Consider the following 22776-nt stretch of genomic DNA (forward strand, 5'->3'; position numbering starts at 1 on the left):
GCCGTTACCGATGAGCTGATGGATCCAACCTTGGCCCGAGAAGCCAAGCGCATCCTCACGGTCCCATCTGTCAGCCGCAAGGCTGTAAATAAAAGTGACAAACAGTCCCTGGCGGCGGGTAGTTGCTCACAGCCTTCAGGAAAATGAAAGCCTGGGAATAAATAAAGCTTGAAATTTATTGCGAGCTAAATGAGCACTGGCAAAAGCCAAAGTCCAGGGCGTTGAGCAAGGCCAGAGCCTGGGAGAGCGGGCGGAGGGGAGGCTGCGGGCAGCTGCTGCGCTGGCCTTTTCCCCTGCTCCACTAGATTTCAGCAAGAGAAAATGTCTTTATTTTCTCCGAGTGTTTCCTGGGAACTTCCCAGGGTGTGCTCTTGAATGTTATTTTAGGCTGGGATAAAATACTTTGGGTTTTGCCTTGGCAGCTGAGCAGGGGAGGCAGACGCCCCACCATGCCGCCTCCTTCCCCAGCAATATGGGTACAGGGAATTCCACCAAATCAAAAGGATGGTTTGGGTGGGTGGGTTGGTTGGTTTTGGGTTTTTTTTTCAGAAATTTTGCAGCCAGCCGTAAGTGGGAATTTCCCATTTCCAGCTGCTTGCTGGAGGCCAGGAGACCTTTGGCTTGGGAAAATGTCCCCAGGCAGCTATCTCCTGCCAGGGTCAGCGAAACCTCTGCTGCCTACCCCTGATGGAGTGACTAGAGCAGGGTTCCCAATGCCCACCCTCCGGGACAGAGCCCCCTGCCCGGGTGGGTGTCCCGGGGGGGCTGGTTTCTACCTTCCTCTTTGGCACCAAAGCTCTCCCTGACTCTCTCCTAGGGCGAGAAGGGCAGCGTGGGCGACCTGGGCCAGCAAGGGGATGATGGCTTCAAGGTGCGTGAAGGGTTTTGCTCTTTCTCCTCCCTCCCCTTGGGCCCTTGTCACTCTGTGTTGACACCCTGACCCATCTCCTAGGGCAAGCCGGGACCCCACGGTGTCCCTGGGAGGACAGGACCCAAGGGACAGCAGGTAAGGGCAGGGTAAAGGGGGACGGCAGGAACCGAGGTGATTATTTGGGATGAATTCCTCATTTTTCTGTGCAAAATCCACCTGCGGATGGGGCTGGGGTATAGGATGTAGCGCTGGGGGATGCCCCATGCAGTGCCCTGACCTCCTCTGGTGTCTTTGCAGGGTGACACCGGTCCCCCCGGCCCGCGGGGACACCCTGGCATCCCTGGGACACCGGTGAGTCCCTTTCCCTCCCGGCAGGTTTGGGATTCACTCTTGGTCCCATGGGGGTTACGCTGGGATGGGGCTTCAATCCTGCCTTCCTCCCTCTGAGCTGGGTTTTGTCCTTCTCTTCCAGGGTTTGTCTGGACCCAAAGTAAGTAGGGGGAAGCACCAGGAGCCGGGCTCAGCCCTGCCGTGGGGCACGTCCCCTCCTGCTCTCTCCCTGGGGTGCAGGGTGGCCCCACGGGGCACCCTTGGGTGCCGCTCGGCACAGCAGCATCTCATCGCCTTGCTTTTCTTCCCTCCTCCACCTCATCCTTTGCCAGGGGCTAAAAGGCTTCCCGGGGCTGCCGGGACCCAGGGGCACACCGGGACTGCCGGTAAGTGAAGCGGCTAATGCCCCTCATGCCAAAATTTCCCAAATCCTCCCCCACATTTGGCAGCGAGGTCCCACCATGCCACGCCATGGGGACGGCCGGCTGCTGGCACCTTTGGAGGAGCCGCAAGAGTAGCGGGGGGGGAGGGTTGTGGGCAGTACCCAGCATCACCGGCATTGTCATTGTCACCCAGGGTCTCGCCGGCCCCCCTGGTCCCCGTGGGCCCGCACTGATGCTGTCCCAGGAGGACCTGCGGGTGAGTGCAATGGAGAAGCGATGCTGCGCGGGGATGAGGGGTTTCCATCCCCGATTCCGTGGGTGCCACCCCAGGGGAAGGGCTGACAGCGATGCTGTCCCATGTCCCCCTCCTCCTGAGGTCCTCTGTGCACAACCTCCTTGCGCAAAGAGCAAGCAGATACGGTTAATCCCTCTCCCGCCACGCTTGCCCTTGTCCTTCCATCCCTTCCCTGACCACCTGATGATGCTCCGGGCTAATATCAGCTTGGTTATATCCCCCCGTTTTGTTTTGTTTTTTTGTTTTTGTTTTTTTTTTATTTTTTCTCTTTTAGCACCTAATTTATCCCTCCAACCACCTGAATTACACCGCGGTCTGGACTCTGCTGGACACCCTGAGCCAGGAGCTGCAAGCCCTCATCCAGCATCCCAACGGCACCAAAACCAACCCGGCGGCCACCTGCAAGGAGCTGCTGCTGGCTCATCCCAACCTTCCCGACGGTACTAGGATGCACATAGGGTCCCCCTGTGTTGGACGCGGATCCGGACAGCCCTCCCAGCGCCGGAACGGCGCTGGGAGGGCTGTCCGGATCCGCGTCCAACACGGGGGGACAGGCAGCTCTTTGCCATTAAGGGATTTGGGGGATGAGCTCAGCTGGGGATCCCCCGAGCAACGGGATGGCAGCCAGGCTGCATCCCAGGAGGATGGAGGTGGCAGCCAGGGATGCGCCACGGGCTGAGCTGGGTTGGCATCGCGTGGCATCCTCCCCCCCGGCCAAAAAAACAGGTGCCAAGAGCCTCCCCTCTGCCCTCCCTCCAGGTCAATACTACATCGACCCCAATCAAGGCAGCCCCCAGGACGCGTTGGTGGCCTTCTGCAACTTCACGGCGGGGGGCGAGACCTGCATAGCCCCCGTCCGCAACCAGGTATGGGGTGGCTTTCATGGGGTGGCTTCAGCCCCGCGTTCCCCCTCGGGGTGGGTGAGGACGGGGGTTGGTGTGGCTGGAGAAGGGGACAGTGTGGCAACTCCCTTGCCATGGTGACCACTCTTGGAGCAGTTTGGGGTGAGGATCTTGGTCACGGTGTGGGACCAGGCTGCGGGGACAGGTCACACCACGCATGCGTTGGTATAGCTGCTCCTGGTGGCACCAGTGTCACCCGCTGGGACAGCGTGACATGGTCCCTGCTCCCCACAGGTCCCCATCAAAGCTTGGCTGAGCGCCTACACCTCCGAGGACACCTTCGAGTGGTTCAGTGCCCTGCCTGGGGGCTTCCTGGTGAGTGCCCATCCAGGACAGCCGAGGGGACACAAAGTCCATCTCATGGCATTGGGGTGGGGTGTGTGTCTCCTAGTGCTTGTCCCACCACGGTGGGGCGATGCCTGGGCACAGGGTTGCCCTGGCTGTGCACGGCGGGACGCGACACCTCCCTCTGCGAGAAAATCCAAAACCAGCGCTTTAGCAGAGGGCTGAACCCTGCCCAGTTTGGGATAGCACGCCCCCCCCCCCCCCCCCCCCCCAAGCAGCCCCCAGTGATTTGTTTTTTCTCTCTCCTTGCCCCTGCAGCTGGAGTACGGGGGGGCCAGCCCGGTGCAGCTGCGCTTCCTGCGCCTGCACAGCCGCCTGGCCACCCAGAAGGTCTCCTACTCCTGCAGACCGGCCCCCGAGCAGGGCCAGCCCCAGCCGGAGAAGGAAATCCGCTTCCTTGCCGACTCCCGGGAGCAGAGCTATGCAGCCAGCCTGCACGGCTGCGTGGTAAGCCCTGACCCTGGCCGGAGCCTCTTCTCTGCCTGGAAGAGCCCCCCCCGCCCCCAACCCCGACATTTGCAGAGCCCCTCGGGATGTGATGCACCCCCAGGGTTTGGGTAGACCTGGGGGACGAGGCTTCACGCGGTGGGACGGGGATGGAGAGCATCCTTTCCCCGGGTCCAAGGAGCTGCCCTGGTCTTGGGGAGCGGGATGGGGCAGGGGACAGGGTGGGCTCCGGGGGACACGAGGGAGGCCACCTCTCTGGAGAAGCCACGCAGGGCCGGAGACCTGTGGGGCTGTTGGGTGCATGAAGGAGACACCGGAGCGGCGAAGGGGAGAGGGGGTGCTCTGAGAGGGCCTTTTGGGCCCCGTGGCCGAGGGTTTCGGTGCCGCTCAGCTGCCCCCGGTGGCTCGTTTCAGCTGGACAACGAGTCCTCCATCACCGACACCATCTTCCAGTTCGCCACCGAGGAGCTCTCCCTGCTGCCCCTGCGGGACCTGGCCGTCTTCCACAACGGTGACACCTCCCACCAGTTTGGTTTCACAGTCGGACCAGTTTGCTTCAGCTGAAACCGGTGACACCCAAACCGAGCTGGCCGCTTCCGCCCCCACCCGAGAACTGTCCCCTTGGGGACGTGGGGGGAGGCTGGGGGGTGGCACGGGGCTGCCACCCGCTCCCCGGAGCTGCCAGTCCCCTCTCTTTGAGACACGTGTTTGTAGCTGCATTACGCCACGGACTACACTTCCTTCTGGAGTAGAAGAATATTGTTTACAAAAGTCATTTCTCTATAAATTATATATATTATATGTGTATATATATGTGAGAAGGTGCCCATTTGACGGCTGATTGGGGGAGGCTCGTGTGATTATAACCACTGGGAACTGCCTGCTAAAGGAAAAAAAAAAAAAAACAACAAAAAACCCAAGGAAAAATACTGCCAGCTTGGGAGAAGGGGAATGAAAGGGGCTTTTCTTTGCCTCGGCCAAGTGCCCAAATGGTTGGAGCCTCATCCCCCCCGAGGACCGGGCTGAGGAGTGGCCCTGGAGATCCCTGGCCAGGCTCTCCGCCGGGCGAAGCCACCGCAGGCTCCTGCCCTCAGCTGCTGCCAGCTCCAGCCAGGCGTCAGGCAGCGAAAAGGGGTGAAGAATGCAGAATCCCCCCAAGTCCTGCCCCTGTTTTGGGTCTGCGCCTCACGCGGGGGTCAGAAGGTGTGGAGCCGGGTGCTAGAGCAAGACCGTGCTCCAAGGCAGCGTCGCCCTGGTCAGGCAGGGGCAGGAATTTAAGCTGTTTGGCTCCCGTGCTGCCGCGCTGTTACTTATCGCTTTATTTTCGTGGTTCCCAGCAGTGTTTCCCTCGCCTCTAACCGTCCCTCTGTCCTGGGCTGTTTGTCCCCAGGCGGGCAGGGGGGAGTCCCGAGGGCAGAGGGCTTTACCTGGAGCACCCCAGCCACAGCTGCATTACCAGCACCCCTAAAAACCCCCAAATCTGGGCTGGCTTTGTGCTGCACCCCTGGTTTTCTCGGCACCCTGCGCTGCTCGGGTTCTCAGCCTTGCTGGCCTTGCCCTGCAGCCCGTGTGCCCAGGGGCCAGTGCCAGGCTGGCTACCAGTGCCCACGCCAGCGGAGTGGTGCAGCGGTCGGACCCTGCTCCGAGGGGAGGGGGGGCGAGGAGAGCAGCGGGTGAAGCTTTCTGGGGGGGGCACAGTCCCTGGGGAGCGGTGTCAGCAATGCCAAATTGTCTGTGCAAGCCGCGGGGCTCTCTGCTATCCCAATCCCTGGGGTAGCGTCTTTTCCTGGGGTGCGGTGACCGTGTCCCTGCAGTGTCCCCTGTGTGTCACCAGCTGTGCTGGCCCCGGGGGAGGGCACAGGGCAGCGCTTCAGCCAACAGCCACTTCCAGGCGGGGGCCGAGTGCCTTGAAAAGGGTTTTTCCGCTCTGGCATTTAATTCCTATTTGCTGCAATAGGGTGTCATGTGGGGCACCCCTCTGTGAAATCACCCCCGGCTCTGCCCTGCGAGGGCGTGATGCCGGTCCTGGGCCTTTCCTGCCCCTGGAGCTGCCCGCACCCCTGTGAGAACCCCCCACCCCGCACCACCCCACCACCCCCCTGGCAATGTCCCCTTGCCTGCAGCCAGGGTGGGGACAAGGGAAGGATGGGGAGGGGCCCTTTATCAGGGAGTGTAATGATAGGACATGGGGTAATGGCTTCAAACTGAAAGAGGGGAGGTTTAGAGTGGATCTCAGGAAGAAATTGTTTGCTGTGAGGGTGGTGAGCCCCTGGCGCAGGTTGCCCAGAGAAGCTGTGGCTGCCCCATCCCTGGAGGGGTTCAAGGCCAGGTTGGACGGGGCTTGGAGCAACCTGGGCTGGTGGGAGATGTCCCTGCCCAGGGCAGGGGGTGGCACTGGGTGATCTTTAAGGTCCCTTCCAACCCGAACCATTCTGTGGTTTAGCAGCCTTCCAGTATCTGAAAGGGGCCTACAAGAAAGGTGGGGAGGGACTTTTTACAAGGACATGTAGTGACAGGATGAGGGGTGATGGCTTCAAACTGGAAGAGGGGAGATTTAGATGAGATCTCAGGAAGAAACTCGGCACTCTGAGGGCAGTGAGCCCCTGGCCCAGGTTGCCCAGAGAAGCTGTGGCTGCCCCATCCCTGGAGGGGTTCAAGGCCAGGTTGGACAGGGCTTGGAGCAACCTGGGCTGGTGGGAGGTGTCCCTGCCCAGGGCAGGGGGTGGCACTGGGTGGGCTTTAAGGTCCCTTCCAACCTGAAGCATTCCATGATTCTATCACCACGGGTGCAGCCGAAACCCCAGTGCCGGACATGCAGAGACTTCCCCTCGTCTCAGGGGGGTGAAAGGGGAAGAGGAGCCATTTGCAGTGGGGCTGGCCAGGAGGAGGGGGGTTGCTGCAGCACGGGCAGAGGGGGCCGACAGCGCCCAGGGTCTGGCACGGCCCCCAGGGGCCGGTGGGGAAGACAGTATGCAGCAGATTGCAAAGGGAAAATTAAATTCCAACTCAAGGCACACGTTAGATCCTGGGGAGAAAACCAGAGCAGAATGTCATGTACCAGCAAACTATTTTTTTTTATTATTTTTTTTTTTTGCAAATTGCTCATTTTAGCAGCATTTTCCGCTGTGTTTTTGCGGAGAAGGAAAGTGGCACGCACAGTCCATGCCTCACCTCACCCGCCAGCCACGCTGGCCACAACCCAGAGGAGCTGCAGCTGCCAAAAAAAACGAGTGTCCATTTTTGATGGAAACTTTTGAGGAAGGAGTTTAAAGAGAAGTAGCAACATTGGGTGGGTTTATTGAATATTTCTTCTCAATTCAAGCAGCAAACAAACCCTGAATAACTCCAGTTCCACCTCTCTGGCCATAAGGAAAAATACACTCATTACCACAGAATGGTTTGGGTTGGATGGGACATTAAAGATCAAAGGAAGGGAGACCAGAGAAAGACCAGAGAATACCAAATACGATCTTTCGCCTGCAGCCCTGTATTGCCTTCCCAAGCAGGGAGTTACACATAAATTTGCTGGCAGGCACTGGGTGCCTTTGTGGGCATCAGCGCCCATTTGCACTTGGGGAAACTGAGGCAGGGGGAGCTCCAGCACTCCATCCTCCTGCTGGTGTAACAGAGATGGCCAGCGTGTGCCAGCAAGGAGTGAGTCAAGTTCCCCTTCGGTCTGTCCTGCCTCTTTCCGGGAAAGGCTGAGGAAAAAAAAAAAAAAATCTTCTGTATTTTGCAGCTGCAAGGCAGCTGAGGTTGCAAACACTTGGTGATACCCGGCTCTCCTGCCTCCGTGGGGAAAACCGGCAGAAAACGCTGAGTGGATGCTTTGAGGGGCCTTGTGATGGGACCGTGCCCTTTGTGGGGAGGGCGTTAGGGATGGGGCGAAGGGCAAGCAAAGCCCCCAAGGAGGTCAGGCCCCCTCTTTCCGCAGGGATCACAGAATGGTTCGGGTTGGAAGGGACCTTAAAAATCACCCAGTGCCACCCCCTGCCCTGGGCAGGGACACCTCCCACCAGCCCAGGTTGCTCCAAGCCCCGTCCAACCTGGCCTTGAACCCACCAGGGATGGGGCAGCCACAGCTTCTCTGGGCAACCTGGGCCAGGGGCTCACCGCCCTCACAGCCAAGAATTTCTTCCTCAGATCTCATCTAAATCTCCCCTCTTTCAGTTTAAAACCGTTCCCCCTCGTCCCATGGCTCCCCTCCCTGCTCCAGAGTCCCTCCCCAGCTTTCCTGGAGCCCCTTTAGGGACTGGAAGGGGCTCGAAGGTCTCCCCGGGGATGCCGACCGCCCCCACCGCGGCGCTGACGGGGGAAGCGGTGCCGGGGCGGGGGTCACACGGGTGCCGGCCCCGCCGCACTACAGCTCCCGGGGAGCCCCGCGCCCGCGTCACCCGCCGCGACGGGGCGGGACGGGGCGGGCGACAGCGGGACGGGCTGAGCGGGGACGGGCTGCGCTGCACCGGGACGGGTTGCTCCGGGACGGGCTCCGCGCTGCCGCCATGCAGGTGAGCCCAGCCCAGCCTCGCCGAGGGGGAGGGTCCCGGACAAAAAGGGGGCCGGTGGGGACGGGGGTGCGCCCCGGGTACGGCCCCGCTGCCGTAAATCACCCCGGAACCACCCCCCCCCCCCACCGCCTCCCTGCGGATAAGCCCCGTTTAAAGGCTGCGGCATCGCCATTCACCCTCCGGGCACCGCTAGCTCCGGCCGCGGCTTCGCCCCGGCACTCGTTTACCCCCGGCTCCGCTGTCGCCCCGGGTGCCGTTTCTGCGGGGTGGGCTCTCTGTCTCTCCGTGTGTCCGTCCGTCTGCTCCTCGCACCCCTCTGCCACCGCGTCCCCACCCCGAAGGCTCTCCCGTCCCCCGCTGTCCCGTCCCCCGCTCCCCATCGCCCGTGGGGGGGCTGCCGTGGGTGCAGCCTTACACCGGGCACTCGCAACGGGAGCTCGGGTCACGGCCCGGGCCTTAAACCATCACCTGGGGCGGGTTGGCTTCGTGCTCTGAGCTCAGACATGTTTAAGGCTACCACATCCCCCCCCAGTTCGCTGGCATAAGCCCCCCACAGCAGCATCCCTGCGAAGTCCAGAGGGTGGCTCACACCGGCTCCAAGGAGCATCCCAGTGTGGGGACACCTCCCCGGGCCACTGCGTCCCCAGCGTGGGGCTGCAGCTCGGGCTGGCTGGGACGGCTGCCTGCTTGCCATGGTGTTTTGCCTCCCAGGGGTCAGTGCGATGCAGAATGACAGGCTTGTCCCGACGCGCGGGGACAGGTGTCCCGGTTGGACCGGAGCAGCAGGTTGGGATGTACAGGGCAGCCTGACACTGCTCTGCACAGGCACCACTGGTTTCTCACTTGATGGCAAAGAGTAACCCCCAAACTGCAGCGGATACAACCACAAAACGCACATCATAGAATCACAGAATGGTTCGGGTTGGAAGGGACCTTAAAGTTCATCCCGTTCCACCCCCTGCCCTGGGCAGGGACACCTCCCACCAGCCCAGGTTGCTCCAAGCCCCGTCCAACCTGGCCTTGAACCCCTCCAGGGATGGGGCAGCCACAGCTTCTCTGGGCAACCTGGGCCAGGGGCTCACCGCCCTCACAGCAAAGAATTTCTTCCTCAGATCCAGTCTAAATCTCCCTTCATTCAGTTTAAAACCCTTCCCCTTCATCCTAAATAGAAAAAAAACGGTTAGAGTTGGAAAGGACCTTTAAAGGCCATCTAGTCCAACCCCCCCTGCCATGAGTGGGGACATCAGGTTGCTCAGAGCCCCGTCCACCTGCATGTGAATACTTCCAGGGATGGGGCATCTCCCACTTTCTCTGGGCAGCCTGGGCCAGGGTCTCACCACCGTCAGCGTGTAAAAAAAAACTCTCACGCGTGTTGCGTGTATGAGCAGAGGCGGTGGAGGATGTTTTTCAGCGGCTTTATTTGCATGAGTGATTACCTGCGAGGTGCAGAGGAGGAGCTGGGCGCAGCCTTGCCCAGGCGCCTGCTGAATCACCGCCGCGTGGGCAGGTGGGTGAGGACAGGAGGACAGGACCGCATCCTTCCCACCGGCATCCCTGGGGACCCGTCGCATCGCCCCGGCAGCGAAATTCCCCCCCTTGCAAAGAGCGTGGAGATTTTTAGGACTCGCCCTCTTGCCACACGGGGTCTCACCCAGCAAGATGCCGTCTCCGGAGAAATCACGCTATGGCATCGCTATAGGAGAGGGGCCACTGGCCCAAGGAGCATCGTTTTGGCCTTATTGTCACTCTGCGTGCCCAAAGACACGTGGCTTCACCCCAGGTTGGGAGACCTGGTGCAGCGAGGGGATCTTCGCCCTGTCCCTAAAAGAGTTACCTCCTCCTTACACAGCGCTACAGACTTGTGGGTGAAGCCTGCAAAGGGGAAATAACTTCCTTTAAAGGCTAATTATCGTTAATCTGTTGCCAAAGGAGGCTTGAAAGCGTGAGCCAATTACACTTGCTAATATGCGCTGGGTAACAAGCGGCCGAAGGGTGTAATCAGAGCCCGGCGGCGTGGATGGTATTTCTGGCCAAGGCCAGTCCCCTCGCCCGCATCTGCCGGTGTCACTAACAGCAGGGACACGCGGCCAAAGCCAGGTCAGTGCGGCAGAGGAGAGGGCACCAGCCCCGCAAACGCTACCTAAAGAGGAAAAAAAAACCACCTAAATACATATTTTTCTTTGTGGTAAAACGAGCGAGACTTGGCAGCTGTGGTGTCGGCTCTGTGGGTGGGTTCGTTACACAAGAGCCATACTTGCTCCTCCTGTTTCGGCGAGATAAAGGAGGAGATTTGATGCCTCTGTAGGTGCCGGCAGCCCCAGGACGGACAGACGGACAGTGTTTGGACTGATGCTCCTCTGCCAGGGAGCCATCCCTGGACCTGGCACCCCACGTCACGCAGTGGCACGTGTGGCACTGGGTGCCTCGGTGTGTCCCGGCGATGCAGGCGACACCCCTGGGAGGCAGGGGAAAGCAGAGGGTGGCTGGGCTCTGGCCACTTCAGGCTGCGGACGGCATCCACCAGCCTCCGTCTGTCTCCCATGGACCTTCCCCACTCCAATCCGGGCTAATGAAGTCCCGGGTTTGTCTCTCTTTATCACAGGGATAAACTCTGGCTTTTTCTCGCCAGCCCAGACACGCACAGGAGCTGCTGCTGGAGGTGAACATTGTCCCGTAGAAGTCACGGGAGGAGCTCGGGCCCGTCAGCGTGACTGTGATTTTTCAGTGCAAGTTCCTCTTCCCGTTTCAGAAATCGGGTGGGGGGGGGGAAAAAATAGTTGCATCATTTGGTAAAAGCCCAGCTGAGCGTCGTCACTTGGGGCTCGGCCCTTCGGGGTGGGGGTGTGCGTGGACCCGCTGAAGATGTGGGTGCCCCTTCCCCCCGCTGCCCTTTCCTTGGCTTCTCTTCCAGATGTCCTTCTACTTCTCGGACACGGTGGTGCTGCTCTTTGACTTTTGGAGCGTCCACACCCCCACAGGTAGGCTGCCAGCCCCCGCCTGGCCCTGAGACACCCCTCCTGCCGGCCGGCCGTCCATCCGCCACCGGCTGTGCCCTCCTCCCGGGTAAAAAGGATGCGGGGCAGAGAAACCCCCGCATTTCTGGCAGGAGCGATGGGCTGGGAGGGGGGAGAGCAGGGCCCCCACCCAGCATTGACGGGGGCGGATCGATGCTCCATTATAGCCCGGAGGGCACTGCCTGATTTTTGCCAACCCTTTCCTACTCCGCTGAGCAGTTCCGTGCCCTGGAAATGCCGCGGGCAGGGGTCGATCCTCCCAAGCCAAGAGCTGCGGGCAGGGAGGTGCGGGAAGCATCCTCCCCCCAGGCCTGCCACCCCCACCCCCCCGCAGCGTCACTCAGTGATGGCTCAGCTTCCCATTTTCTTTTACGCTTTTTTTTTTTTTTAATTATTGCCCCAGCATCATGTTTTAAGCCCTACATTTTTGTGGAGGCGATGCAAAGAGGCTTTTTTTTTTTTTTCGCTTTTTTTTTTTTTCCCCCGGGGCAACCCCCTCCAAAAAATACTCCCGATGGATTTAGAGGGGATATTGGGCTAAATATACCATTTCCCAGCACTTCACAAACCTGCTGCCTTCCCCCTCCTTTCCCTCCACCTTATCCCATGGCCATGCCCAAGCCCTTCATACTGGGACCTGCTGACCCCCCCCACCTCCCCCCCACGTGTGTGTGTTTCTCCTGCAGGGATGGCGCTCTCCGTGCTGGTGATCCTGCTGCTGTCCGTGCTTTACGAAGCCGTGAAGATGGGCAAGGCCGTGCTGCTGCGGCAGGCGCTGCTGGCTCTGCCCCGCAGCATCAGCCAGGAGTCGCTGCTGGAGCCCAAGGAGGGGGACACCGGCCCCACGCAGGGCAGGTACCGCAGGATCCCCCACTCTGCACCCAGCCAGGGGGGGCTCAGGGGCAGGTGGGTGATCCCTGGGCCAGCATAGGAGGGGAGAAAGGCTGTGAAGAGGCAGCCCTGGAGTAACAGGCTTCCAGGACAGGGGTATGTTGCAGCCTGGGGAGGTGGCCCCGGGGGTATCCCAGCCCCTCCAGGTACTTCGGGAGATGTCCAGAGTGGTTTTATCATAGAATCATAGAATCATGGAATGGTTTGGGTTGGAAGGGACCTTAAAGATCATCTAGTTCCAACCCCACTGCCCTGGGCAGGGACACCTCCCACCAGCCCAGGTTGCTCCAAGCCCCGTCCAACCTGGCCTTGAACCCCTCCAGGGATGGGGCAGCCACAGCTTCTCTGGGCAACCTGGGCCAGGGGCTCACCGCCCTCACAGCAAACAATTTCCTCCTAATATCTCATCTAAGTCTCCCCTTTACCAGTTTGAAGCCATTCCCCCTTGTCCTGTGGCTCCCCTCCCTGATCCAGAGTCCCTCCCCAGCTTTCCTGGAGCCCCTTTAGGGACTGGAAGGGGCTCTAAGGTCTCCCCGGAGCCTTCTCTTCTCCAGGCTGAACCCCCCCAGCTCTCTCAGCCTGTCCTCACAGCAGAGGGGCTCCAGCCCTCTGGATAATAATATCCTCCCCATTCCATTGGAGCAGGATTTCCCCCTGCGCCGCCGTTTGCAGCCCCCATCCCTCTCCCCGCTCCCCAAACCCATCTCTGGCCGCTCCAGGATGCTGGTGGTGCTGGTGGGAGATGCCGGCTGCCCCAGCCCCTCGCTGATGAGGGGGTGTCCCATCTTCTTCAGTAGGTGGTTTCGGTACCACGTCGGCCAGACACTGTTCCACGTGGTGCAGGTGGTGCTGGGCTACATGGTGATGCTGGCCGTCATGTCCTACAACGCCTGGATCTTCCTGGGGGCCATCGCCGGCTCCACGCTGGGCTATTTCGTGGTGTACCCCCTGCTCGGTCGGGGCTAGATCCACCCCCCCGCCCCGCCTAGTCCCCCCGGGATGGTGGGTGATGTGCTCCACGCCTCCTGCTACCTTGTGTGGAATAGCTGCTGTGACTTCTGCTGGGTCTGTCCTTGTCCCCGTGCTGTGTGGGACGCAGCACCCCAGGGACATGCTGTGGGGACCCTCAGTGCTGGGGGAGGCGCTGGGAGCCCCACGGCCAGCACCCTGCCACGCGTCCACGCTCCTCGGCGGGTGGCTGTCCCCCGGCTCTCAGGGAGCTTTGGCCGGGTGATGACAGTGGGGGGGTGCTGGGCATTTCCTTCCCCCCCCACAGACACTTTTCGGGGGGGTGGGTTCATCCTGGCTGGAATGGGAATGGTCCAGTGTGCAGGGAAGGGGACGTGCTGGGGACAGGCACCCGGAGCTGCTCTGCAGCAAGCCCCTCTTCACACAGTGCCTTTTGGGAGTAATGGGGGGGGGGGGGGAGTGGGTCCTGCTGCCCCCCCCCCCCTCCTGCACAGTGCTTCAGGGATGGGGTGGGAGCACCCCCCGCACCGTCGGGGTGGCCGTGCCGAGGGGAAGCTGCTGCTGCGGGTGCCTCTTGCTGCTTCCTCGGGACACCCCTTTTAATAAAAATCATCTCGGGTGGTCGAGTCCTGGCTCGTGTTGCCGCTGGGTGGCCCCGGGATGTGACACCCCCCCGCCCCTGCACCCCCAGTCACAGTGGGAGGGGGGAGCCCCAGCCCTACCCCTCCAGTGCAGCCCCAGCTTGGGGGGGGTTCAGGAATAAGGACAGCCGCCTCTGGCTTTAAATAAAGCTTTTCCATTTTATTAATTATTATAAGCATATTTTTAAACATTTGTATAACTTTCTTAATAAAATATCCTGGAAGAGACAGGTTTTAAGTTCCCAACGCAAGGCACTTTGGGGGGGGGGCGGGGGGGACGGGACCTCCCCGACTGGGTTAGGCTGGGTACCCCCCCCCCGCCTCCTTTCAGAGGCAGAAACAGCGGCACCTAAAATACAGGCGGGTGTCGGGGTGCTGGTCCCTGCTCCATGCACCCACACACGTGTCTCGCACTCAGGAGTGCTGCCAACCGCCCCCCCCCCCGCCCCAGCTCAGGGGCTTTGAGCATCTCTTGGGGGGGGGGGGGCGGCCTGCACCATTCCCGTCCCCCTCCCCATGGCTGAGAAGGCACCAGCTCTTTGCTCGGCTGTCACCGCAGGTGACAAAACCTGCGAAAGCTGAGAGCTGGAGAACTCACGGTGCTGGGGGGGGGTGGGTAGGGGGCAAGAGTTGGGACCCCCCCCCTCCCGCGCACGGCGAGCCGGAGCCAGCCCAGTCCTGCCGGGCAGAGCTGGAGACATTGTGTGAGCGCCCCGCTAAGTTTTTACTCCGAATTTAAATAGACCCTGGGGTGAGGGTGGGTGCTGGGTGCCGGGAGCCCAGCCTAGGTGCCAGGAGCCCACTCTGGGTGCCAGGAGCCCACTCTGGGTGCCATGAGCCCACCCTGGGTGCCAGGAGCCCATCCTGCCCCAGCTCTTGCCCCGCTGGCAGCGGTTCAAGCCACCCAGCGTTGCTGTATCCCGGCCATGCCCTGGCTGCCATCACGTTTTTCCATCATTCCCCCGTGGTCCCCGCTCCCACTGGCGCTCCCGGAGCCGGCTGGGTGGGATGGCGGTAGGCAGGCTCCCAGGACACTCCCTGTCCCCCCCACCCCACCCCCGGCCATCCCCTTCCAGGGGACAACCCCGGGGGCAGCCAGGAGCACCCCGCACACCCGTCCACAGCAGGACTAGTGCCAGCCCCCCCCGGCAGCCCCAGGCACTTGTGCTGGGGGGGGGGCAGACAAAGCATCTCTTCAGTAGAAAAGAAGAAAATAAGGCAGAAGAAGGACAGAGCAGAGTGCAGGGGGTGTCCCGTGCCGGGCCAGGGGCCTCCCCCAGTCCGACCCAGTAGGACCACTTAGCTGTGGCCAGCCTCACGCAGCGGCGGGGACCCCCCCCCCCCCAGCTAGGCAATAAGGTCTCGGTGTCTCCCATCCCCTCCCTCTCCCGCGGCACCGCTCTCCATCCCCGGCAGTGCAGCGGGTCCTATTCCCCCTACCCCAACCCCCAGTGTCACCGGGGCCAGTCCATGGTGGGGGGGGGCCCGAGGCTAGAACTCAGTCTGCACCCCCTCACCGCTCTCTGTCGTGCTCGTGGGCTGCAGGGGGCTGCACCGGCCACCCGGGGAGGTCACCTCCTCGCCTGTCTCCTTGTCATTGGGCTGGTGGCAAGCCATCCCGGCGGACGGCGATGGGGTCTCGGCTCCGGGTGCAGGTGATGCTGCTGGTGTGGCATGGGGCACCGCGGCCTCTGATGGGACATCGGCTCTGGGTTTGGGTGATGGCGGTGCGGTGTGTTGCATGCTGGCCCTTGATGGGACATCGGCTCTGGGCATGGGTGATGGTGGCACGGGTGATGCCGGTGTGGCATATTGCGCCCCAGCCCCTGATGGGACATCGGCTCCGGGGACAGGTGATGCTGGTATGGGTGATGCTGGTGTGGCATGTTGCACCCCAGCCCCTGATGAGACCTCAGCGCCAGGGACAGGTGATGCTGGTGCGGCATTTTGCACGCCAGTCCCTGCTGGGACTTCAGCTCCAGGTGCAGGCGATGCCGTCGCAGCGCGGTGCACCCCGTCTCCCTCGCTGGCCAGACCCTGGGTGGGAACATCACCTGGGACAGACCCTGCCACCACCGCCACCTCTTCGGTGGCACCGCTCTCCCGCGTGGCGTCGGTCCCGTTCGTCAGCCGCTCCTCCGCCTCCACGCCATCCCCGAGGCTCTCCTTGGCCAGCGCCTCCTGGATCTCCTGCACCCCATCTGGGGAGCTCGGTGGTGCCGCAGGGTCCGGTTCCTCCGGCTCCTTCGGCTCCCGTGGCTCCGGGGAGCCGGGCTGCAGCAGCTCCTCGGCTCCCACCTCGTAGGACAGGACCCCCTCGTCGTCTTGGATCACCGACACCACTTGCTTGGCCCTGCGGCGCTTGTCGGCGGCCGACTCGGCCTCGGGCTGCCCGCTGTACTCCTCGCCCCAGTCGATGGGGATGCCCTCGCCCAGCAGGTGCAGGTTGGGATCGCTGTTGTGCAGGACCATGCTGTCGCGGTACAGGTTGTGCTTCCGCTGCACGGCTGCCTCCTTCACAGCTGGGGACACCGGGAGAGAGATGTCAGATGGGCTGAGGGCACCGGGCAGCACCCGCCAGGCTCCGCCACCTCTCCCAGCCCACCCCCTTGGGTGCAGGGTGCAGGGAGAGGGGTCCGGACCCGGGCAGAGGGTTCAGCATCCCACCCACCGCTCAGCTCTGCCAGCGGGAAGGTGCTCTTGGTACAGCCCCCAGCACCCGTCATGGGGTCACCCCTCCTCACACAGCCCCCAGGACTCCGCATGGGGTCACCCCCTCCTCATACAGACCCCAGCACCCTGCATGGGGTCACTCCTGTCCTCCTACAGTCCCCAGCACCCTGCATGGGGTCACCCCCTCCTCGTACAGCCCCCAACACCCTGCATGGGGTCACCCGCCCCCCCCTACAGTCCCCATCACCCAGCATACGTCACCCCCTCCTCATATAGCCCCAGCATAGGGTCACCCCCTCCTTATACAACCCCCTACAGAGGGCCACCCCCTCCTCCTACAGCCCCCAGCACCTTGCAAGGGGTCATTCCTGTCCTCCTGTGGTCCCCAGCACCCTGCTTGGGATTACCCCCTCCTCCCACAGTCCCCAACACCCTGTATGGTGTCACCCCATCCTCATATAACCCCCAGCACCCTGCATGGGGTCATCCCTCCTCCTCATACAGCCCCCAACACCTTGCAAGGGGTCACTCCTGTCCTCCTACAGCCCCAGCACCCTGCATGGGGTCACCCCCGCCTCATACAGCCCCCAGCACCCTGCATGGGGTCACACCCCCCCTCCTCCTGCAGTCCCCAGCACCCTGCATATGTCAACGCCTCCTCATATAGCCCCCAGCATGGGGCCACCCCCTCCTCCTACAGCCCCCGGCACCTTGCAAGGGGTCATTCCTGACCTCCTATGGTCCCCAGCACCCTGCATGGGGTCACCCCCTCCTCATACAGCCCCCAACACCCTGCTTGAGATCACCCCCTCCTCCTACACTCCCCAACACCCTGCATGGTGCCAGCTCCTCCTCATACAGCCCCCAGCACAGGATCACCCCCTTCTTGTACAACCCCCTGCGTGGGGTCACCCCTCCTCGTACAGCCCCCAGCACCCATCACGGGCCCTCCAGGTGCCGCTCATCTTACTCCACCAGCACCCACCACCCACCCCCGGGTGCTGGAGCCCCCTCGCCCCACCCCGGGCTCAGTGCTGAGCGGATCCAGGCTCCCTGGCTCCCTACCTTGCATGATGTCTTTCATCACCGACTGTAGCACGACCTCCTCGTAAGTGTTCTCCACCAGGATGTAGCTGGCAAAGTCCTCGAAGATCAGCTCCTGAAACTTGGCAAGTTCCTGCCGCGGGGGAGAAGCCGCTCAGCCGGGGGGGACGGGAGGGAAGGAGGGAGGGATGCTCCAGCCCCTCCATGGGGGACGTGGTCCTTCCCACCCCCCCACCCCAAAAGTTACCCTCTTACCCCCTTGCAGGTCGGCGCCAGCTTTTTCAGCAGGAAGGGGATGGTGATCTGCAGCAGGGCCTCCCTGAAGAATTTCTTCCGCACAGTGCTGCTGTCGTAGTCGTATTTCTGCAGGGCCAGGGAGAGGGCAGCCCCGCGTCAAGGAGGGTTGTGGGCTGGCAGCCCCCCCCGGCCCATGGGCACAACCCCTGCCATTTGCCACCCCCCCAACCCATTTGCACGGGCACGAGCAGGTTCCTCTGCCCCTGGCACCCTTCTCTCCAGCCAGTTCCCGGGGTGTCTGAGCCTGGGTAGGAGCCAACTCTTCCACCTCTGCCTGCAAGAAGGGGTTTTGGACCAGCCTGAACCCCAAGTGGCTTTGACAGCGATGGACGTGGTCAGATCTGGCTCCTCCAGGTGGTTCCCCACTCACCTGTCCCACATCCCAGCAAAACGCATGAAAATCTCAATATAAGGATGTATTTCCCCAGAAGACTTTTATTAAAATCGGAAAGGTCACTCCTGTCCTCTTCCCCAGGACCCTGGCCCTTGGAGTAAGGCCACCGAAGGCCACCAAAGTCCCTGATCTGCCGCCCCTCACCTTGAGCACCCTCTCGAGGATGCGCTGGATGGACTTGCACAAGTCTTCTTTGCCCTGCAGCTTCCCCAGCTCCTGGTGGAGCAGCGTCTCGAACGTGTACACGGCGTCGTCCATTTGCTGTGAGCAGAGGCAGATGGTCAGGGGGACACAAAGGGACCCACCGTGGGGGTGGGCAGGGGGCTCTTTTGGGGCACTGCCACACCAAGATGAGCCTTCACACTGGCAAGGTCCCCAGCATCCCAGCGTGGCATCCACAGGCTCCACACTGGGGACTGAAGGTGCTGGAGGAGGAGGGTGCCCAAAACTGGTTTCACGTTCCCCCTTCTACACCCTGCTCCAGGTTTGGCTGGATCAGACCCCAAAATTGGCCTACCAAGCCTTGCTCAGTGGCAAAGGGGCAGCCGTGCCGTGACGCCCAAGCCTGGGTGCTGAGTCCATGTTGGAAGGGTGCCCCACGCTGCTGCCCACCCGTGGTCTCCCTCCCTGCTCAGGCTCCAGACCAAAGGAGATGGCCAGATCCACCACACACCCTTCGCTGGGTGCCATGAAGGTCCCTGAGACAGGACAGATGGCCCAGCTAAATCCCCGCGTGAGCTGGACCAGCCTGAGCTCCCTGCTCTGCTCCCACTTCCTAGGGGGACACGGGAGGACCCCGGTCCCTGTCCCACCTGTCTCATGTGGATCTGGGCCCTCTGCTTGAAGACGGAGGTGCTGGAGACATCAAACCGCTGCTGAAGGCCCTCCAATTTCAGCTGGTCCATCTTCTCATAACACGACTGCATCTTGACGGGGTGGAAGGCCAGGTGGGAAAGCTTCTCCATGTACTGGGGATAAAGCCAAGCTCAGCAGGGCAGGACAGCCTCTCCGCCCACTCGGGGCTGGGACATGCCACCCCACACAGGCTTCATCCCCACATATTTTCTCAGCCTGGGGTCCCCCAGTGCTGTCCCCACTGAGGATGGCAGCAGAACTGGCCCTGCCACCCCCAAGCCTACCAGCCAGCAAGGAGCATCACCAGGTCTCACCTCCACCAGCTTCTCCAGGCCACCTTCGTTGACGATGTTCATGTTCATGTCAGTCACCTCCTTGAAGAACACCTCCCGCACCTCAGCAAAGCCCTGGCTGGTAGGGGTCATGAGGGCTTCCAGGATGGAGGAGATGTAGGGCTGGACGTGGTTACGGACGCAGATCTCCGCTTTGGGGAGGACGAAAGCTGGGCAGAGAACGGGGTTAAGCATGGTGAGGCTCCTCCTCTGCCCTTCCAGCTCTGCAAATCAGGTCCTAAACCCACCCTAGGGAGGGGGACCTGCCCCTCTCCCCAAGCCCCTCCAGGAGAGGTCTCCTCCCAGACTTGCAAGACAACACAATAGGTTCTTGCAGGGGGCCCTTCATCTGTATTGAACCCCTTCCTGCCCCACTGCCTTGCTTTGTGGGGGTGTCACTGCCCACCTTGTCCCCCACCTCCTGGGACAACGCCAATGAGAACGTGCACCCTGGCCACTGTGGCTGCTGGCATCTCCCCGAGGGTTCCAGGCCATGCTGGCAGGAGCCGCGCTGCACCCCAGGGACAACCACGTTGTGGTGGTGCCATGACAAGAGCCAGTCATGCACACAGCCACACACACCCATGTCCCCGCAGAGCCATACCTCGGATCTTGCTGGCCAAGTGCTCCTTTGAAGTGATGATCTGGTCCATGTCCGTGCGGATGGTGCTTTCCATCTGGGGCCGCTCCTGTTCACACTTGGCCACCACTGCATCATACTGGGCCTTGGTCTGCTCATAGACCATCCTATAGACGGCATCTGAGATCTGGCAAATGAGAGATGGGATGGCCAGCTGCCCCCCACACCTCCTGCTGCCCCCCCAACCACTGCCTCCAGCACCAGATGCCTGCAGGACCTGCCAAGCCTTCACCCATGTCCTGACCAGACTCCTCCTCGCAGCCTGGCAGTAGGTTTTCCACACCAGGGCCCCCCTAGTTGGGTGAGATGAAGCTCTCAGGTGCAGAACCTGCTTTGAAGCAGTGCCGGAGGGGCGCAGAGTCGAGCACTGCCTCCGCCAGCCAACCTGCCCCAGGCAGGTCTAGGGATGCTGGTGGCCCAGGGATGCTGGTGGCCCAGGGATGCTGGCAGTCTGGGGATTCTGGGTGGCCCGGGGATGCTGTGGGTCCGGGGATACTGGCGGTCTGGAGATGCTGCAGGTCTGGGGATGCTGGTGGCCCAGGGATGCTGGTGGTCTGGGGATGCTGGTTGTCTGGGATGCTGGTGGCCCAGGGATGCTGGTTGCGCAGGGATGCTGGTGGCCCGGGGTTGCTGGTGGTCTGGGAATTCTGGGTGGCCCAGGGATGCTGGTGGCCTGGGGTTGCTGGTGGTCTGGGAATTCTGGGTGGCCCAGGGATGCTGGTGGTCTGGGGATGCTGGTGGCCCAGGAGAGCCCCTGACCCCGTTTGGAAGCTGTGCCCTGCCCCGCTCAGCCAGCCCTGAGCTCTCAGGAGCCAAGTCCATGAGCGGGATGGAGCTGCTCGCTGAGGCTTCACACTCACTTTGCAGCCAAACGCTGTGATTTCGGGGCCAGCGGGAGGCAAAGACATCCCCCCCCACCCCCCCCCTCGCCTCTTTCAGGCTTCCCAACTTTACAGCTAAGACCGCAGCTACCGAAAAAGAAGCGTTTGTGTGTTTTTAGGCTGCTCCAGTGGCATGTTACGAGCCTGGTGGTAATTATCAATCAGCTTTTAAGGTTTTAAACAGGCAGTTTTGAAGAGCCCTCGCTCTTTCGCAAGGGTTCGGGCTGGATTTAGCCTGTGCTGCTCTAAAAATGGCTCTCTAAATATAGCCAGGACGGGCTTCGCTCCGGGGCTGGGCTTCCTCCTGTTTGCTTCCCTGGCCCCAGGGAGGCGGCAGCGAAGGCAGGGACGGGCAGGGCTGCAGGCAGGGACAGGCAGGGCTGCTCGCAGGGGCACAACAAGGACCTTTAAAAAGCCACAGTGGAGAATAAGGACGGCTTCTTTGGCGGGGGCCGGGAGAGGGGACGGTACTGGCTGTGACCAGCACGAAAGCCGGAGGCCACGGAGCCCGGCAAGGAAGGGAGGTGGCAGCACGGTCCCCAAAACAGAGGCAGTGCAGGCAGGGGGAGGACAGGCGATGATGCCCCCCACTAAAACCCCCGGCAGCCCCAGCCCCATACCTGGATCCAGGTCCGCTGGCGCTCCTGAGCCTTGCCCTTCAGGCGGGGGCCGATGGTGGTCCTCAGCTCGGGGAGCAGCTCCTCCATCACCAGGTTGCTCAGGACCTGCGAAGGCGGGAGGCTCTGGGGACCCTGCTCAGCCTGGACCCCCATCCCCCCCAGCCCCAGGCGGGGGACACAGGTCCTCACCTGGGTTTCATTGCCACAGAGCATGTCCCAGGTGCCGTACTGCTCCTTGGACTGGCGGTACATGCGGATGGCGTCCGTGAAGGCTGGAGCCTCCACTTTGGAATCCTCGGAGATCCCTGGGGAGGGGATGGGGGGGAACCAGTGAGCAGCCTGGCACGGGGAGCGAGGGACAGCTTGCAGCACCTCAGCCCGTCTTAGCAGGGGGTCCCTCGCATCCCCCACATCCTCGGACCCACACAAGGAGACCAGGGGTGTCACCGGCACTGGGGGGAATCCCATCCTCTAACTGGGGACCCCTGCCTCTAACTGGGCAGAGGGGCAACAGCCTCCCAGACACCCCAGTGGCTGGGGGGCTCCCACTCTGTCCACAGATTGACCCCCCCCAGAGTCAGACAAAGGGCAGGGAAAGACCTAGGAGCAGAGGCTCAGTGGGATGGGGGGGCTCAGTGGGATGGGGGGGCTCAGTGACCCCAGATGGGGACCCGGGGACTTAGTGAGCAGGAGCGGAGTGGGGTGGGCAGCAAGCCCTGATGGTGCATGGGGTCTCGGGGGCTCGGGGAGCCCCTAAGGCATGGCAGGAGCAGGGGCTCAGCAGGATGGGGGGGCTCAGCAAGCCCTGAAGACACATCAGGAGGAGAGGCTTAGCAGGATGGGGGGGGCTTAGCAAGCCCCCCATGATGCACAGGAACCCACGTGAGCCCCAAAGGCACAGCAGCAGCAAGGGCTCAGCAGGATGGGGCGGGGGGGGAGGGGGGAGGGTGCTCAGCAAGCCTTGATGGTGGCACAGGGACCTGCAGAAGCTCAGCAGGATGGGATGGGGGGGCTCAGTGACCCCCGATGCTCCTTGGGGCCCGGCGAGCCCACCAGCACTGCAGGATGGGGCAGCCAGGGGAGCTGGAGGAAGAGGGGGGTAGTGGAGGAAGGGGGGCCCTGCAGGGCATGGCGCAGCTTGGGAGGATGAGGAAAGCATCTGAGAGACATCGGGGCTGAGTCAGGGCCGTCCCCACGGGAGGCACACCGGGCTCCGGCTGGCTGGGCTGTCCCCAGGATGTCGTTGCAGCTCGAGGGGCCACCAGCAGGACGGGGGGCTCGGACATCACCCCCACAGCACCCATCAGGAGGAGGGGCAGGGTGCTGGGAGCCCAGGAGGAGGAGATGGGGGCAGTGGACAGGCGGGACAGCCCAGGAGCCTGCTGGCACTTCCCACACATGTCCCTTCCTTGTCCCAGCCTCTCCAGCCGGAGAGAAACACTCC

At 62.1% G+C, this 22776-nt stretch overlaps 3 protein-coding genes across 11 annotated transcripts in view; 2 read left to right on the forward strand and 1 right to left on the reverse strand.

Moving 5' to 3' along the window:
* The window catches only part of COL27A1 (collagen type XXVII alpha 1 chain), a 104553-nt gene extending 100184 nt beyond the window's left edge, over positions 1-4369 (forward strand). For 7 of the 8 annotated variants that reach the window (XM_063353225.1, XM_063353229.1, XM_063353227.1 and 4 more), the window contains 10 exons: positions 818-871; positions 953-1006; positions 1169-1222; positions 1344-1361; positions 1534-1587; positions 1778-2319; positions 2639-2745; positions 3016-3096; positions 3385-3573; positions 3988-4369. In XM_063353225.1, coding sequence (XP_063209295.1) covers positions 818-871; positions 953-1006; positions 1169-1222; positions 1344-1361; positions 1534-1587; positions 1778-2319; positions 2639-2745; positions 3016-3096; positions 3385-3573; positions 3988-4088 — 1254 coding nt within the window. In that variant the 3' untranslated portion in view covers positions 4089-4369. The remainder of the gene's footprint in view (positions 1-817; positions 872-952; positions 1007-1168; positions 1223-1343; positions 1362-1533; positions 1588-1777; positions 2320-2638; positions 2746-3015; positions 3097-3384; positions 3574-3987) is intronic. The other variant, XM_063353232.1, reaches the window with a different exon arrangement.
* A 3616-nt stretch (positions 4370-7985) lies between these two features.
* SLC31A2 (solute carrier family 31 member 2) lies at positions 7986-13679 on the forward strand. Of its 2 annotated transcripts, none has more exons than XM_063353192.1 (4): positions 7986-8081; positions 10993-11059; positions 11782-11950; positions 12784-13679. In XM_063353192.1, exons 1-4 carry the CDS (start codon positions 8076-8078, stop codon positions 12950-12952), a joined length of 411 nt encoding a protein of 136 aa, XP_063209262.1. In that variant the 5' UTR covers positions 7986-8075; the 3' UTR covers positions 12953-13679. The 2 variants fall into 2 exon arrangements, with proteins under 2 accessions (XP_063209262.1, XP_063209261.1); XM_063353191.1 differs by having other exon boundaries at positions 12781-13669.
* A 378-nt stretch (positions 13680-14057) lies between these two features.
* NIBAN2 (niban apoptosis regulator 2) overlaps positions 14058-22776 on the reverse strand; it is a 36834-nt gene continuing 28115 nt past the window's right edge. The window contains exons 6-14 of the mRNA XM_063353190.1: positions 21522-21637; positions 21333-21437; positions 19796-19958; positions 19174-19361; positions 18817-18972; positions 18149-18265; positions 17569-17676; positions 17335-17446; positions 14058-16118 (exon numbers count right to left, since the gene is read on the reverse strand). Coding sequence (XP_063209260.1) covers positions 15088-16118; positions 17335-17446; positions 17569-17676; positions 18149-18265; positions 18817-18972; positions 19174-19361; positions 19796-19958; positions 21333-21437; positions 21522-21637 — 2096 coding nt within the window. The 3' untranslated portion in view covers positions 14058-15087. The remainder of the gene's footprint in view (positions 16119-17334; positions 17447-17568; positions 17677-18148; positions 18266-18816; positions 18973-19173; positions 19362-19795; positions 19959-21332; positions 21438-21521; positions 21638-22776) is intronic.

The sequence above is a fragment of the Chroicocephalus ridibundus genome, chromosome 15 (assembly GCF_963924245.1).
Source record: "Chroicocephalus ridibundus chromosome 15, bChrRid1.1, whole genome shotgun sequence".
In the NCBI taxonomy this organism is placed as follows: Eukaryota; Metazoa; Chordata; class Aves; order Charadriiformes; family Laridae; genus Chroicocephalus; species Chroicocephalus ridibundus.